Source organism: Amblyomma maculatum, chromosome 11 (assembly GCF_055883805.1).
Source record: "Amblyomma maculatum isolate TAMU_Amacu chromosome 11, ASM5588380v1, whole genome shotgun sequence".
NCBI lineage: Eukaryota > Metazoa > Arthropoda > Arachnida > Ixodida > Ixodidae > Amblyomma > Amblyomma maculatum.
In genome coordinates, this window is record NC_139354.1 from 29,434,546 (window position 1) to 29,447,857 (window position 13,312).

General features: G+C 45.9%; 1 protein-coding gene across 1 annotated transcript; it reads right to left on the reverse strand.

The window, feature by feature from the left end:
* Positions 1 to 6,938: 6,938 nt before the first annotated feature.
* LOC146173283 (uncharacterized) lies at positions 6,939 to 11,100 on the reverse strand. Its single transcript, XM_084585169.1, has 7 exons — positions 11,049 to 11,100; positions 10,398 to 10,715; positions 9,716 to 10,012; positions 8,720 to 8,842; positions 8,465 to 8,613; positions 7,963 to 8,140; positions 6,939 to 7,494 (listed from the first exon to the last, which is right to left on the reverse strand). Exons 1-7 carry the CDS (start codon positions 11,098 to 11,100, stop codon positions 7,061 to 7,063), a joined length of 1,551 nt encoding a protein of 516 aa, XP_084441295.1. The 3' UTR covers positions 6,939 to 7,060.
* Between the last annotated feature and the right edge of the window lie 2,212 nt (positions 11,101 to 13,312).

A 13,312-nucleotide genomic window follows, 5' to 3' on the forward strand; every position in this document is an offset into this window, starting at 1 on the left:
CAATTGATGCAGCTGCCCGTGCTGCTTATCCTGCTAGCGACACTAGCAAGTGGTTGCGTGTGTTCATTCGGTTATTACTGCATAAAAGTATACATAAACGTCAGTCGCAGTCGAATACGTCAGCTATTTAAACATTGTACGTAATGTCTATTGTACAAAAAGCAATTCTGCAAAGCCATGCAAGAAAACGCGGAAGCCGGCTAGAGTCGTCGGGCAACCGCTCAAGCGCGCTTTTTTAAATTTAGCGCGCTTTGTAAGTGCATTGCCGTACCATGGTGCATAGAGTTAATACAAAGACTCTAGAGGGAAAGCTGGGCAGGGAAACGAGCTTCTCACTGGTTCGCCGCCATCATCAAATTTATCATTGTGGCCAGCACAGTTTCTGCTCACTGCGTCAAAAATGAACAAAGGTTTGAACAAAAGTTTTAAAAACCGCTGCCGATAACACAACTGTAGGAAATTTCTATACATTGTTTTCAAGTTTCAAGCATATTATATAATCTTTCAGGCACCTTCTTAGCCATAAAGGAATGATGTAGAACAATTGGAAACCATGTTTGCGAGCAGACGTAGTGGACGTAGTAGATCAACAGTAAACACACACGAGCACCCTTTGACATTTACTGTATGCAGCACTAGCCATCCCGGATAGACCAAGGGCCGTTGCTGTGGAATTCGTCACTGTTTTTTTTATATATATATACTGTGGTCGTCGTCTTGCGCCAAAGCAAATTTCTGACATACTTTCAGGTGATCGGGCACAGAGGAGATGCATGTGCGCTCGACGGTCGAAATGCATGCGAAGCGCGGAACAATCGCAGGGATAGCCGGCCTTGCGATAACAACTCAGAAGAATCAGGACACCTATGTGATGTTACAGTAGGTACGCGACGCAACATATCACAAGAAATGCTCCACACGCGACGATTCTGCCGTTGTTTACAGCACCTACTGAACAGTAGCCGCCCGCCGTCGGTTAACTGCACGCCGCCATCTTCCCACGATCTAAGTTGCCAGCTTCAAACCATCTTCATGTGCCAGATTTAGCAAGTAAAATTCATCTGGCAACCAATGAACAGTGGGATAATGGCGGCAATCACGCGGTAACCCCTCGAATGCATTGGGTGAACGGGCAGCTTTCCCTCTAGAGTCTTTGTATTAACTCTATGCCATGGTGTGTCGTCTTCTTCTTTTTCCGTGTAATTCTTCACTACAGAATGGAAAAAAAAAAAAAAAAAAAAAAAAAAAAAAAAAAAAAACAATATAGTCATAAACCAGTTAGCCAGTTATGTGTCTCAGGTAACTGGAATATTTCGTAGAATCTCACTCATGGCGAATTCCAATCGCAGAACTGGAGCAGCGCGCACGCTCCATGACAGAACGCCTCAATCCGGCGGAGAGCACGCTCCCAGACTCTGCGTTTCGAATACTCTTGCTCCGGCCGGAGCAAGTAGGTGGCGCTCGCGAGCAAACGGAGACGGAGAAAGTACCCATCATTCCTTGCACTTGCCCGCGCTTTTCGTGCGCTCGCGTCGTCTGCTTTGCAAGCCTGCAGCCTTTCTTCTATTGATAAGGAGGTTACACCAGCCGTTTACGCAATTATATCCTCCTTGCTCGAAGAGCCGAGCGCGGACACACACGGTAAGACTCCTTCAGCACTTTCTTTAATATGGAAGAAAACTTCGGTTCACGTACCGAATGTTTGCAGTCTTCCAGAGCCGAGCTGTAACGTGCGCGGCTTTGAGTTTACGCGGACGCTTGATTCTTCGACAGATGAGTCGGAACTGCTGCTCTCCGACTCGCTGTCCTCAAGCAAAGCGAGCGCAAGAGCGCGACGCGAATCACCATCCATGGCGGCGGCAAATACTGATCGTCTGCTATGGAGCGGCGCGTTGCAGAGCAAGACCTACTGAAATACAGACCTGCCCAGATAGCACTGCTCCAGCGCGCACCTTCTAGTTCATAGCCTTCGCCGCTAGGGAACGAACACTACAGGTAACCTGGCGCTACTGTAAACCTGTTAATAAGAAGGGTCTATTAGTTCTGTCATTTTTCTTCGTCGTTATAGTTTATTTATCTGTCCACGCTGTAATGCACAAGCACCTGTTCTGCGCATGTGCAGCGAGTAACTGCAGTGCCGTCGCACAAAGCGGAATCGCGGTATGTCTTCTGGCGAGAGAAAAACATTATAAAAATAAACACTCTCGGCTAAAATACAAAAAGGCAAAGTTTTAGAAATATAACTTGGGCAAAGATCTTTTTTTTCTAATTTGGGTACAGTTTGTTTATATTAATTTGTATTAATTTGTGATTTGATGATGATGAAAACGACAGACGAACAGGTCAACCGAGCGCCCTCAACGACGAGAAAGGTAACGAAAGTTGGCGCACGAGGTCCCATAGGACCCTGTTTTTTGTGCAGGTCTGTATTTCAGTCGGTCTTGTTGCAGAGACCAGAAGCCAACGCGGCGAGCCACCGGAAATGGATGCGCTAGCTAGCGCATGCGCAAGCGTCGCTCGGAAAGTCACGTCACGCAACTTCCGGTCGGTTCCCCCGATTTCGGCGGAGCAGTTTTGACTGCTCCGCGGAGCGACCCTTGCTCGGCAATTGCTCCCGTTCTGCGTTTGGAAGACGCGATCCGTGTTCCGGATCTGCGTTTGGAAGACAATTGCTCCGAAAGGAGCAGAAAACGTTGCTCTGGAAGTGCTCCTGCTCTGCGATTGGAATTCACCATCAAAGATAAGGGTTTGCCGGAGCACTGCCTCAATTGCGCTTAACACACGCGTTTATTATCAGCAGGATCGCGTATGCAACCCCGTTCCTCAATCTAAGCCAGAGCGAGGAATAAAAACTAGATATTGTCATTAGGAGGGCATATAAAAGAGCACTCCCACCAGCGTCTCAACTGAGAAGCTGTTGAAAACGGGGGTACATAATACGTGGCATGAAATGGCTACAGCGGTGAGGGAAGCTAGTAGGATGTGTAATATCACCTGTTTCCTCTGGTCAATATCCTGACCATTTTCTTGCACCCAGTGTATCTGGATGCATTTCATTATTTTCTTAATGAAAACATCTTCTGAGCCATTCTTAGGATTTTGCAACTCTGATGAGCTGCACTCAAATTTAGCGTTAGGAAGTAACGTAATCGTCACCAATTTTTTTTTTCTTTATTATCGACCTTGGCATGGGATAGGTACAAAACGTAATGGCAAAACACGTCCACAGCACATTTACTAACGTGACAGGCTTAAAGCTTTTTCGACTGCACCAACAGCACTGAGGAGCCAGAATAACGTCTCTTGGAGTTACGAGGGACAACGTCGACTGCGACGCCGACGCGAAAAGTAGGACCGGGCGCCAATGCGCTGCGTTCTAAAATTTTCTGCGCTCTAAAACTCTAATCGTCCGATAAGTCTCGCCAACGTAGACTACAATATATTTATGAAGGTCGTGGCCAAAAGAATGCAAAGTGTCATTACCATACTGGTAAGGGCACACCAAACTTATGGTATCAAGGGCCGTTCCATCGCTACCAACATAGACATAACGAAGAGTAGATTAATTAGAATACTGTGACGTACCGTGATCGTGAAACGCACATCATAATTATCCTTGTCTACCGTGTGGATGGTAGCGATGACAGTGACTGTGCAATTAGTGACAATGACAATAATGACAGTAACGTGTTGTGTTTAATGGCACAACACACAACACAACATGCTACTGCTATCATTCTCGTTCAAGCTGCATCCAGGACATATCCGCCGGAACTTCAAAATGCTGTGCAAAATACAGACAAGGACATTCAACTATGGGCCGTCCAGCAGGCCCGGGGTGCACTCGAAAAGCACAAGCCTCACAACCCACCACAAACAGGCCAATTGAGGTAGTGCAGAGTAGGGCATAACCCCGGGTTGACGCTTGGCCAGCGTCACGATGCTTTAACCCGTCGTTTGCCGGCTCCTTAATAAAGTTATACATACATACATACATACATACATACATACATACATACATACATACATACATACATACATACATACATACATACATACATACATACATACATACATACATACATACATACATACATACATACATACATACATACATACATACATACATACATACATACTAATATATACATGGCAGTATGAAAGTAGCAATGATAATGACTGTGCATTTAGTTGATAATGATAATGACAACAAATGTGATGCACCGTGTGCACCAGCAACACTAGACTTTCGCATTTCTGCAGTGTAGATTCCACAGTGCTCTCGGAATTTGTTTTTACCTTTATAGTGTACCAGTGCCAAAATTAGACCTCTTACTGTCGGCAGCGATTTTTCCCGAAGAACCGGTCGAAGCAGCTTTGACGCCACCCCCAACACCAAAGGCACTTGTGCCAAGCGCCGCAAGCCGACGCTCGACGGACGGGTGCGCGCACGTGCACCTCGCGAAAAGCTGCACGCGTGGCCATCGGTAGACTGCCAGTATGCCGGCATTACGCGTATGGCAGCAGAAAGCGCGCCGCTAGCTTGGGAACACCGTATACACGCTCCCAGGTTACAGAGAAGATCACCTGTTGGCATATATCGAATTATCGATATATCGAACTATTTCTCAATCACCTTAGAGTTCAATATATCCGGAACCGACTTCTTCAGGGCCTATTTAATGTTTGACCGTCAAGTGAACCAGAAGCAAGCAATATTAACTGCTGATCTATAGTGGCCGCGCAAGGCAGCTAAAGCCAACGGAGTCCTGGGCCAAGGACACCACCCGAAGAGGTAGGTGACCGACGTTTCCACCTCTTTGACGGCGGTCTTGTCAACGGAGGAAATCAGTGAAGGGTTTGTGGCGGATGAAAGAAGATTTACTACGGCTTGATCGGGTTAACCGCGGCATCAGAAATATCGGTCGACATCATTTTCTGAAGAGCCTTCCTTCAGGGACGTCTACAATTTCGATTTTAGTGATTTATTTCCCATCCCAACCTAGATATAGAGTAAGTTCTCGAAAGTTATTTTATTACTATATTTACTCGAATCTACCTCGACCTCAGCTCTAAGCCGAAACCCAGAAGTTGAAGAGCATGGGGAAAGAAACTCCTGGAATGTAATCTGACCAAAAAAAGAAAAAAAAAACAGGACATTTAAAATGACAACAGTTACAAAATGCAAACGACAATCATATGAGAAAAGACTGGTGGGGGGGCCTCCAAGCTCCCATCCACGTGGGAGGAAGCATGACCCGGAAAATTTCATGCTGCGTCCATGAACAGCCATCCTCTTAGACTAATGAATAAATATTTCTAGAGACCCTTCGGTCCCTACTTCGGTCAAGTAAGGCTAGCAGTAGTACTGTGTTCTTATTTATAGAGCCTTTTATTTTTTTCTATCATCATTTGCGTGCCATTTTCCAGCATTTAAAATCCTTGAAATAATAGTTCGGATGTCGTGTGCTTGAAGAAACTATAGTCTTACATACGAATAAATTCGGTAGTTCCTGTCAATGTCTGCCTGCATTTTTCTTAAAGGAGGTTAGCTGTGCGAATCTCTACATTTTTTTTAACGCAGGTTTTCTCTACCGCTTTTTTTCTAGACCCTGCCCTTTTAGTTCTTTCAGGCACGCCCGTACCGAAATTAACACAGTAAGTTTCCGAAGTGATGCTTTGCTGTATTACCTAAATTATTGCAGAGCAAAGGCAAGCATCACGGAGACAAAAGGAGCTGCATCAAAATAGAGAGAGAATAGTCACTCCTTCCAAAGTTCAACAGGCAAATATTTTAACGAATAATATACATATATGTATCACAGAAGGAGTTCCATTGGAAATGTCTCAGACGCCAAAAGCGACGACCAAAAAAAAAAATTAAAGAATTCGGCTTATTGACCATTGTACGAAAGGATTCGTCGAAGCCTGTTTCTTATATCCATTTTTCTTTTGTTAGCATAAGCAAAGCTTGGAGATAAAGAAAATCCCTAAATCAAGGATAAATGTTATTTTCGAATATTTTACTTGCTTTCCTCTTTCATGTGACTTCACGAATGAAACGATAGAACGATTTTTGCACATTTTCTTGTGTCACTAAAGCGAAAAAAAAAATGTGGTGTTGAAGCAATTTTTTTACATTAACGTGGATGGTGCTTCAGCCTAAAAACATATTGCGCTTTCACACATTGCTGTAGTTAATTGTAAAAAAAGAATGCAAACTTTGAATGGAGCAACTTTTGAAAAAAAAAAAATATATGCTGCAACATTCGGAAAACAAAGTGACTTTTTCTTGATATTAAAGCCGGAACTGAGAATAAATTCAACCAGATGAAAACACTTGAGATGGCTCATTATACACATCAGCGTTCTGGCTTTTAATCTAGAAGGTTTCGTGCTAGTAAATTTCTCTCTATTTTTTTCTTAATTTATAACCTGACGCAGCGGCAAACACTGCCGAACTGTGGATTCTCCGTAGTTGCCGTCACCGCTAGAAGACGATAGATGAAATCTGCATAAAGGAAATTGACTCCTAAAAAAAAACCTATACATTGAAAGGCAATGTGTTACTCTAAATAACGAACCATCCGAGTGTTGGTATCTGGAGGGCATTTTATTACCAGTTTCGGTTTTACAGTGAAAAAGTACAAAAATAACTGCTTTTGCAGTGACCTTAAAAAAAGCGAAAAATTGTGACAATGTGAACGTCCGGGAATATTAGCGATGGTGCAAAATATGAGTCTTGAACCTTTCTTTTTTTCTTCACGCGCAATTTGGGTCCGTCATCTCACATCTCACAACTGTAAGGGTGAACGTGACCGACTTCCTTGATGTCAGTGGCTAACGAGTCACTCATGTGAACTTGCATTTGTTATCTAAGCAAATAATAATTTCACAAAAAAAAAACATTACTTGAGTAGTCGACGTATTTACAACTTTATTCACTTATGTACATGTTGAACTGAGCATCAACAAACTGTTGGACATCTATTGCACATAAGGCCCAAAGAGAGCGCAGGAAGGACGTGACTAGTGGCGATTGATCAGCAGAGCATGATGTCTAGTTGCAGTGGTTCATGATGTAGCGCAGCTTGAATCCGCCAACGTGCGGGTTCCTGGAGTCCAGTGCGCCGGCGGCGGCAGCAGCTGCAGGCGGCTCCTTGACGCCCGAGCCAGCGGCGAGGTCGGGCCTCTCGACAACCGTGATGACTGTGTGGTGCGGGTGATGAGGCTTGTCTTGGATGTTGTGGGGCACGTGCTTGATCACAGAGAAGGAGCCCTTCACGAAGCCCACCTGGGTGCCGCCCTTCTGCTGGTGCTGCTGCTGCTGGAACGCCTCGAACGCTTCCTTCGTTGGGTGAGAAATCACTGGAGGCGGGACACCGTGGCGGGCATCGTTGCCATCGAAGGCGCGCCCAGCGATTGTGCCCACGCCGCTGCTGGTGCCACGGGGCCTGGAGGTCACCACGGCCACGGAGAAGGGCAGAACGTCCGCTAAAAAGAAGAAATATTTAAGAGGACGCTTAAGGCTTCGACTAAGTGGGACTGCATTTGTATTCCACAATTTTATTTACCTTGTTTTTTTTTTTCTTATTTTGGGATAACGGAAGGCGCAATATCATTTACTTCATAAGGGATACGAACTTATCTAAGGTACACACGTCATCGGTTCGAATTCCTATTCACGAACGAACCTAGATGGATGCAAATAGGAGGTAAAATGGTATGAAACCACCATGAACGCTGCTCAAATAATGGTTACGTCACAGCTTTGATACGAGGTCACGTGCACATTCTTCGAGTGAAGCTATCACGTGCGCAAGAAAACGAAGGCATTACTGAAAGCAGGACAGTAAGAAAGAGTTTTACCGTTTTACGGCACAGATTACACTGGTAAGTATCCCAAAATTTAAATAAATAAACCCCGCAGAGCACAGGTAGATAAAACAGAGATAAACTCACAGCTCACGGCTCCTCCGGGGAATCCCCGACCACAGAAGCGATCGGACGTGACGTCATCAAGGAAAGCCTTGTTGGATCCGCTGGGCACAAACAGGTAGGCGTCTTCGCAGTTACGAGCTCCAGTCAGTGGCTCCGCGGCACGGCCCATTTGGAAGGAGTTGGGCTCACTGGGGCTATACTGCAGTGAAGAGAGCGCCGATGACACTCATTACATTGAAAGCAGTTAGCAGTTCCTAGCCTACTGAAAAACCAAAAGTTCTACCGGGCAATAACCTCACAAAATCTCATCTAATCGCATAGAATCGATTACGGCGCACATTGTCATAAAATATCGGACATAATTTATGATAATGTGCAAGAAACTGAGACCTTATGCAATTATATGCGACTTGTCTGATTTTTTACGTGAATTGATTGAGACTGTGAGAGAAAAGGTGAAGTTATTGCCTCGATTTTTTCAATAGGGTAGCGCTCCTGATTAAGTGAACTGAGGATATCTTACGGTGATCTGGCAGAAGCCGAGCTGCTTCTTGAAGCACACGCTGTACTTGTGGCCGGCGATGAGCTGTTGGTTCTGTGCAATCGGCAGGTAGTTGAAACTGCTGAACTCTCCAGAGGGGGCAGTGAAGTACTGTACGCACGAGTCGGGTGCTGCAAGAACGGGACAAACGTTACTATCGCTCGACAATTACAGCACGGCCTAACTTGTTGCTGCAGAGACAATCTGTGGTCATGCACTACCACAGAGACCACTTACCCTTGACTGGGGACAGACAGTGCACAGTGGAGACCCGGACGTGCCACTTTCGGCCGAGGGGCACGTCGTTGCCGATGTTGAAGCTCAGCACGGCGCGAGTTGCCTCAGAGACGTCGACGTACACTGGAAAAGGGCGGGTGAGCTCGTCAGTGCGAGAACAGGTACAAACACCGGAAAATGCGACTGCGACCAAAACGCAATGGTGATTTCAAGGCCAAAGCAGCGGTACTCATTTGCAACGGTGTTAGAGGTGCCTCACTATACGGCTTGCAGGGAAGCCCATATGACTATAATCTTGACAGAGGTTGTAAACGATACGTATGAGATCGTGTACCTGCCTGGCCAGCTGTGAAATACCATACATGGCAAAATTACTTTTGAAAAGGAATTAAATTACATTACTAATTACTTTTCTGAAAACAGCAGAAAAATAATTAAATTCCATTACTCATTACTGCTCCTCAAAAGTAATGAAATTACATTACAATTACTTCTAGTGAGCAATTTAATTATTTTTAAATTATTTCAGTTTCCATTCATGCAAAAATTATGCAAAGCTAGTAAAAAAAAACTTGTTCTCTAAACGTAAAGCACACACACACTATTTCGTCTTCCCGCCAAATTCTGTCCCAGAGAGCTCTTCCTTCGCTCTTTCCTACAGCACTTGCCATTACAAAAACAAGGCAATCGCAAAAAAAAAAGGCAGAAGCATGGTCGAACGGTCGTGAAATGACCGGCGAACCCAGCGTCTAGTACGCTGGCTTTGGCTTGCCGCACGTCGTTCCTGCTTTCCCGGCACTCTGTTGTCTATTGAAGGAGTGAAGTAATTAATTACTTTTGCTGCGAAATTACTACCAAAAAAGTAATTCATTACATAACAAATTACCAACACAAAAGTAAATTACAGTAATTTCAGTACTGTAATTATATTACTGCCATGTCTGTGAAATACTCGTATGAAAATAGTGCGTATAACACAAAAGCGTGGATACTCACTGTGCTGTCCATTGTTCTGTCCGCACAGAACGGGGTAGGTGGTGCTTCCCAGACCAGTGGTGACGGTGAACACGTCATCGTCGCACAGGCCCGCCCGGGGTCCCGAAGAGTGGGGAGGAGCCAGACTGAACAGCACGAAGTCCAGCCTCAGCTGGCACACCTCGCGGCCGAAGGTCACCTCTGCGCTGCACATGCCGGCGCGACGGAAGTCGGCGGGAAAGCCCGGGTTCCGGAACGACGTCTGGTTGCCAGTGATGGCGCCGCCGCAGGTCACAACGCTGGGAACCTCCACGGGCACTGAAAGGGGTAGGGAAAAATGTCATTTGCGTGCGTGGACGCGACACATTTTTATTGATTCTTGGGCAGCTGATGCATTTTTGGCGTGAAACTGAATCCCACCTCTTTGAGGGTGAGTGATTTCAGTAAAAGGGGCATGTTTCCAATGCTTTGTTGTGCTGCTTTACTTCCAGGTTATGAACAAGCAAGCCCTGACTCAAATGTCTTACTCAAAGACCTTCAAATCGTTTCTTGACGTCAACAGCCGCTTGCTGTCTACCGAAAGTTCATAGGCAAACAGTGTGCTTTTTTCAGTAATGCATCAAAATAGTAGAGACAGGCCTAATGGCGACTGCGCAGGTTGATCCGCTAAAGTTACGTCCTAGCAATGTAACAAAAGGCTCACCCTTGCAACACACGGTGGGGTGGACGCAATCGCTGGACGACACTACGGTGCCACCGGAGGAGGCGCAGTTGTAGTGTGCCACGCAGCTGCCGCCCTCGACACCGCTGAACGAAGAGCAGGGCCGGTTGGCGCCTCGGATGCGGTCCACGATGGTCTGCAGCAGAGCCGACGGTCGGGCCCAGTCGGGCACCAGACCGCCTCCCAGGGCGCTGGTGGCCACCTGAGTCTGAGGGGGCTTAGGAGGGCGCTTCTGGTCCAGGGGATTCGGTGCCCCAGGAATCATCCCAAGGCTAGAGGCCATGTTGGTGGCCGTGGCGCCTACAGGGCGGATTGAAAGTGGCCGTGATTAGCGTAACAGTGCCGTACGCACCGATCAGCAACAAGGAATCGATCACTCATAAATGTCCAATCATGCACGTTTTGCAATTGAGGTAACCCTCGTGATAGCCACACTGGAACCGTATGACTGGTACCACGTGATACTGCATTGCGTTAGCTCTGGCTGCCCTTCAGTCTAACGTGGTTGTTTCAAGTCTTCGACTATCTGTCAGCGCTTTCAGAATATATGCGTAAGAGAGATGCGGCTACATATAGAACAGAAAAGCTTTCCACTCTTCCCTAAAGCTGGCAGCAAAAAAGAAAATGGCTTACCCATGGCGCAGCAGGCCACGATGGCGTAGAGGGCGAGTAGGAACGAATTCATGACCTGAAAGAAGAACGCAAAGGATTAACTACGTACGTCCAAAAGTAAATAATTTGGATTGTAGGTCCAATGAAGTATGCATAAAACATTTTCCTAATGCACTCACAACCTGCTGAAGGCCTGCTGGCGATTGTGCACGAGACTGTTTAAACCAGTTAATTTAATGAACTATTCTTACAACTCCTACTGCAACCAAATACGTTACTCCAACATGTCACCCAATACTCTATACCTTTACTAGAGTTTCAACGAAGGGCGATCGAAGATCATAGGTACAATGCCTGGCACAAGTGACTCTCGACGACAACTTACTAGATGGGGTCTCTGCGGTGCGCTTGCTGCCTGCAGACTGCCGGATGATTGCGCTGCGGGCTGGAAGTCGTGTGCGCGGCCTGTCACGTGGTCTCACTTCCCATGAGCCTCCGCGACAGAAAGAGAGGAGAACAGAGGAAGCTTTTTCTCTCTCAATTCCTCGCTCAAGAAGCTTTTTGCCATGCTCCTCACACGTCCTCTCACCCCTATAACATTCTCTCCACAACCCTCTGAAATGTTTGTGTGGGAGGAGCATAATGAATGGACACGGGCCCAACCCACCTTGGTTCAGAGCTCCGCCTCCTGTTTTCCCTCTCCCTAGAGAAAAAGGGGGTGCAGAAGGTGACACTGCCGGAGGACACGGTGAGAACCTTTCGAATGCAAAAGTTGGAATTAGAAAACAAAGGCCTAATTGGCAAGAGGGTTTTCCAAGCATTGTGATGTTTTATGTGATGAAAAGTGCATTCTCCAGTACTGAAAAAACAAAGAAAGTTTATACACAAGATGACACCTGTGGGTTTGGATGATGTTTTAGCTTTTTTCTTACCTTCAATGTCTTCGGCACGTGTTACATCCACGCGGCGACCCTTCGACACCAAAACTATTCACTTAATTTAGGTATTATCAGAATTTCAAATTATGTTAATTGGTTATCATAGTCTTACATCCTTGCGCTTTTGGACAGCTTCGACATACAACTTGAGACAGCACAAAACGCTGATTCCCAAATTGTGAAATGAAAATTTATTCCGGATTACAACCTCACGTAGGCATTCCAAGTGAAAAAAAAAAATGCAAAAAGTGGAAATATTACTTCAGCAACACGCAGTCAATGCGAGCTCGCTCTTATCCTGTTCTAAAGCACAATAACGTTCGTACCACTAGTAAGCCTTTCTTTTTGTTCTTACTTTTCCACTCATCAGAGAGTTATTCCACTCAGGAATATATTTCTGGCTCAAGGAAAGCTATTTCGCTACTTGCGTATTCTGATGACCTGCTCGTCAATCAAGACACTGTTCGTGTTTTCGAGCCTTCTCAATGAGAAACACTGCGCAAAATTTTCCGCCGACATTCGTTGCTTTCAGTCGATACTCAGCTACACCTTGCAGCTTTCCGCGCCTGCCAGAAATATAAGCACGTGTGAACAAAGAAAGGCACGAAGCAGAACACCCACACCATGCTTTTTTGCTTCCTGCCGCAGGGGTGTGATGCTGTAATAGATTTATTAATATCCCTGAGTGGTTCGTATTCACACAATGTCAGTTTCCCTTGTCCACAATGTCAAATTACTGTACTTCAATTAAACCAACAACGCTCACACACATCACTGTCTCTCGTATCCATCGAAGTCAGCGTGCCACGTGGCATATACGGTAGCAATCCGGGCTGGCGATTCAAGGATTGTGGGTTCCAATCCCGAACTAAAACATGGAAATGTTTACGTAAAGTCATTTGCGTTAATTTAATTACTTTCATTCGGAACATATACGCGTGAGGCGTGTTTCCCGGTAGGACAGCGACGCCGCCCGGAGGATGCCGGCTTCTTTGCAACACGAAACACTTGAGCTGCTCGGCCGTTCGATTATAGCTCCTCAATTTCTTTAATCTCCCGTGCGATCAATTTCTAATAAATAACGGCAATTTACATGCAAGGCGCGTGCCGTAAACCCGCAGGTATACTGGCTTTGATTATTGATTTGCAGGACCATGTTAACCACCACAAAGCAACCACGTGGCACCTCGTACCTTACGCGTATGTGTCACGGCGTGCATGCTTCACAAGGCGCTAAAACGCAGGAGAATTGCAACAGGCATGCTCACAACTTATGTTTAGCAGCTCTTCTTTCTTTATAAACAGGAATCTGCCATGTGACATGCTACGTCACGCCGCAAGCACATA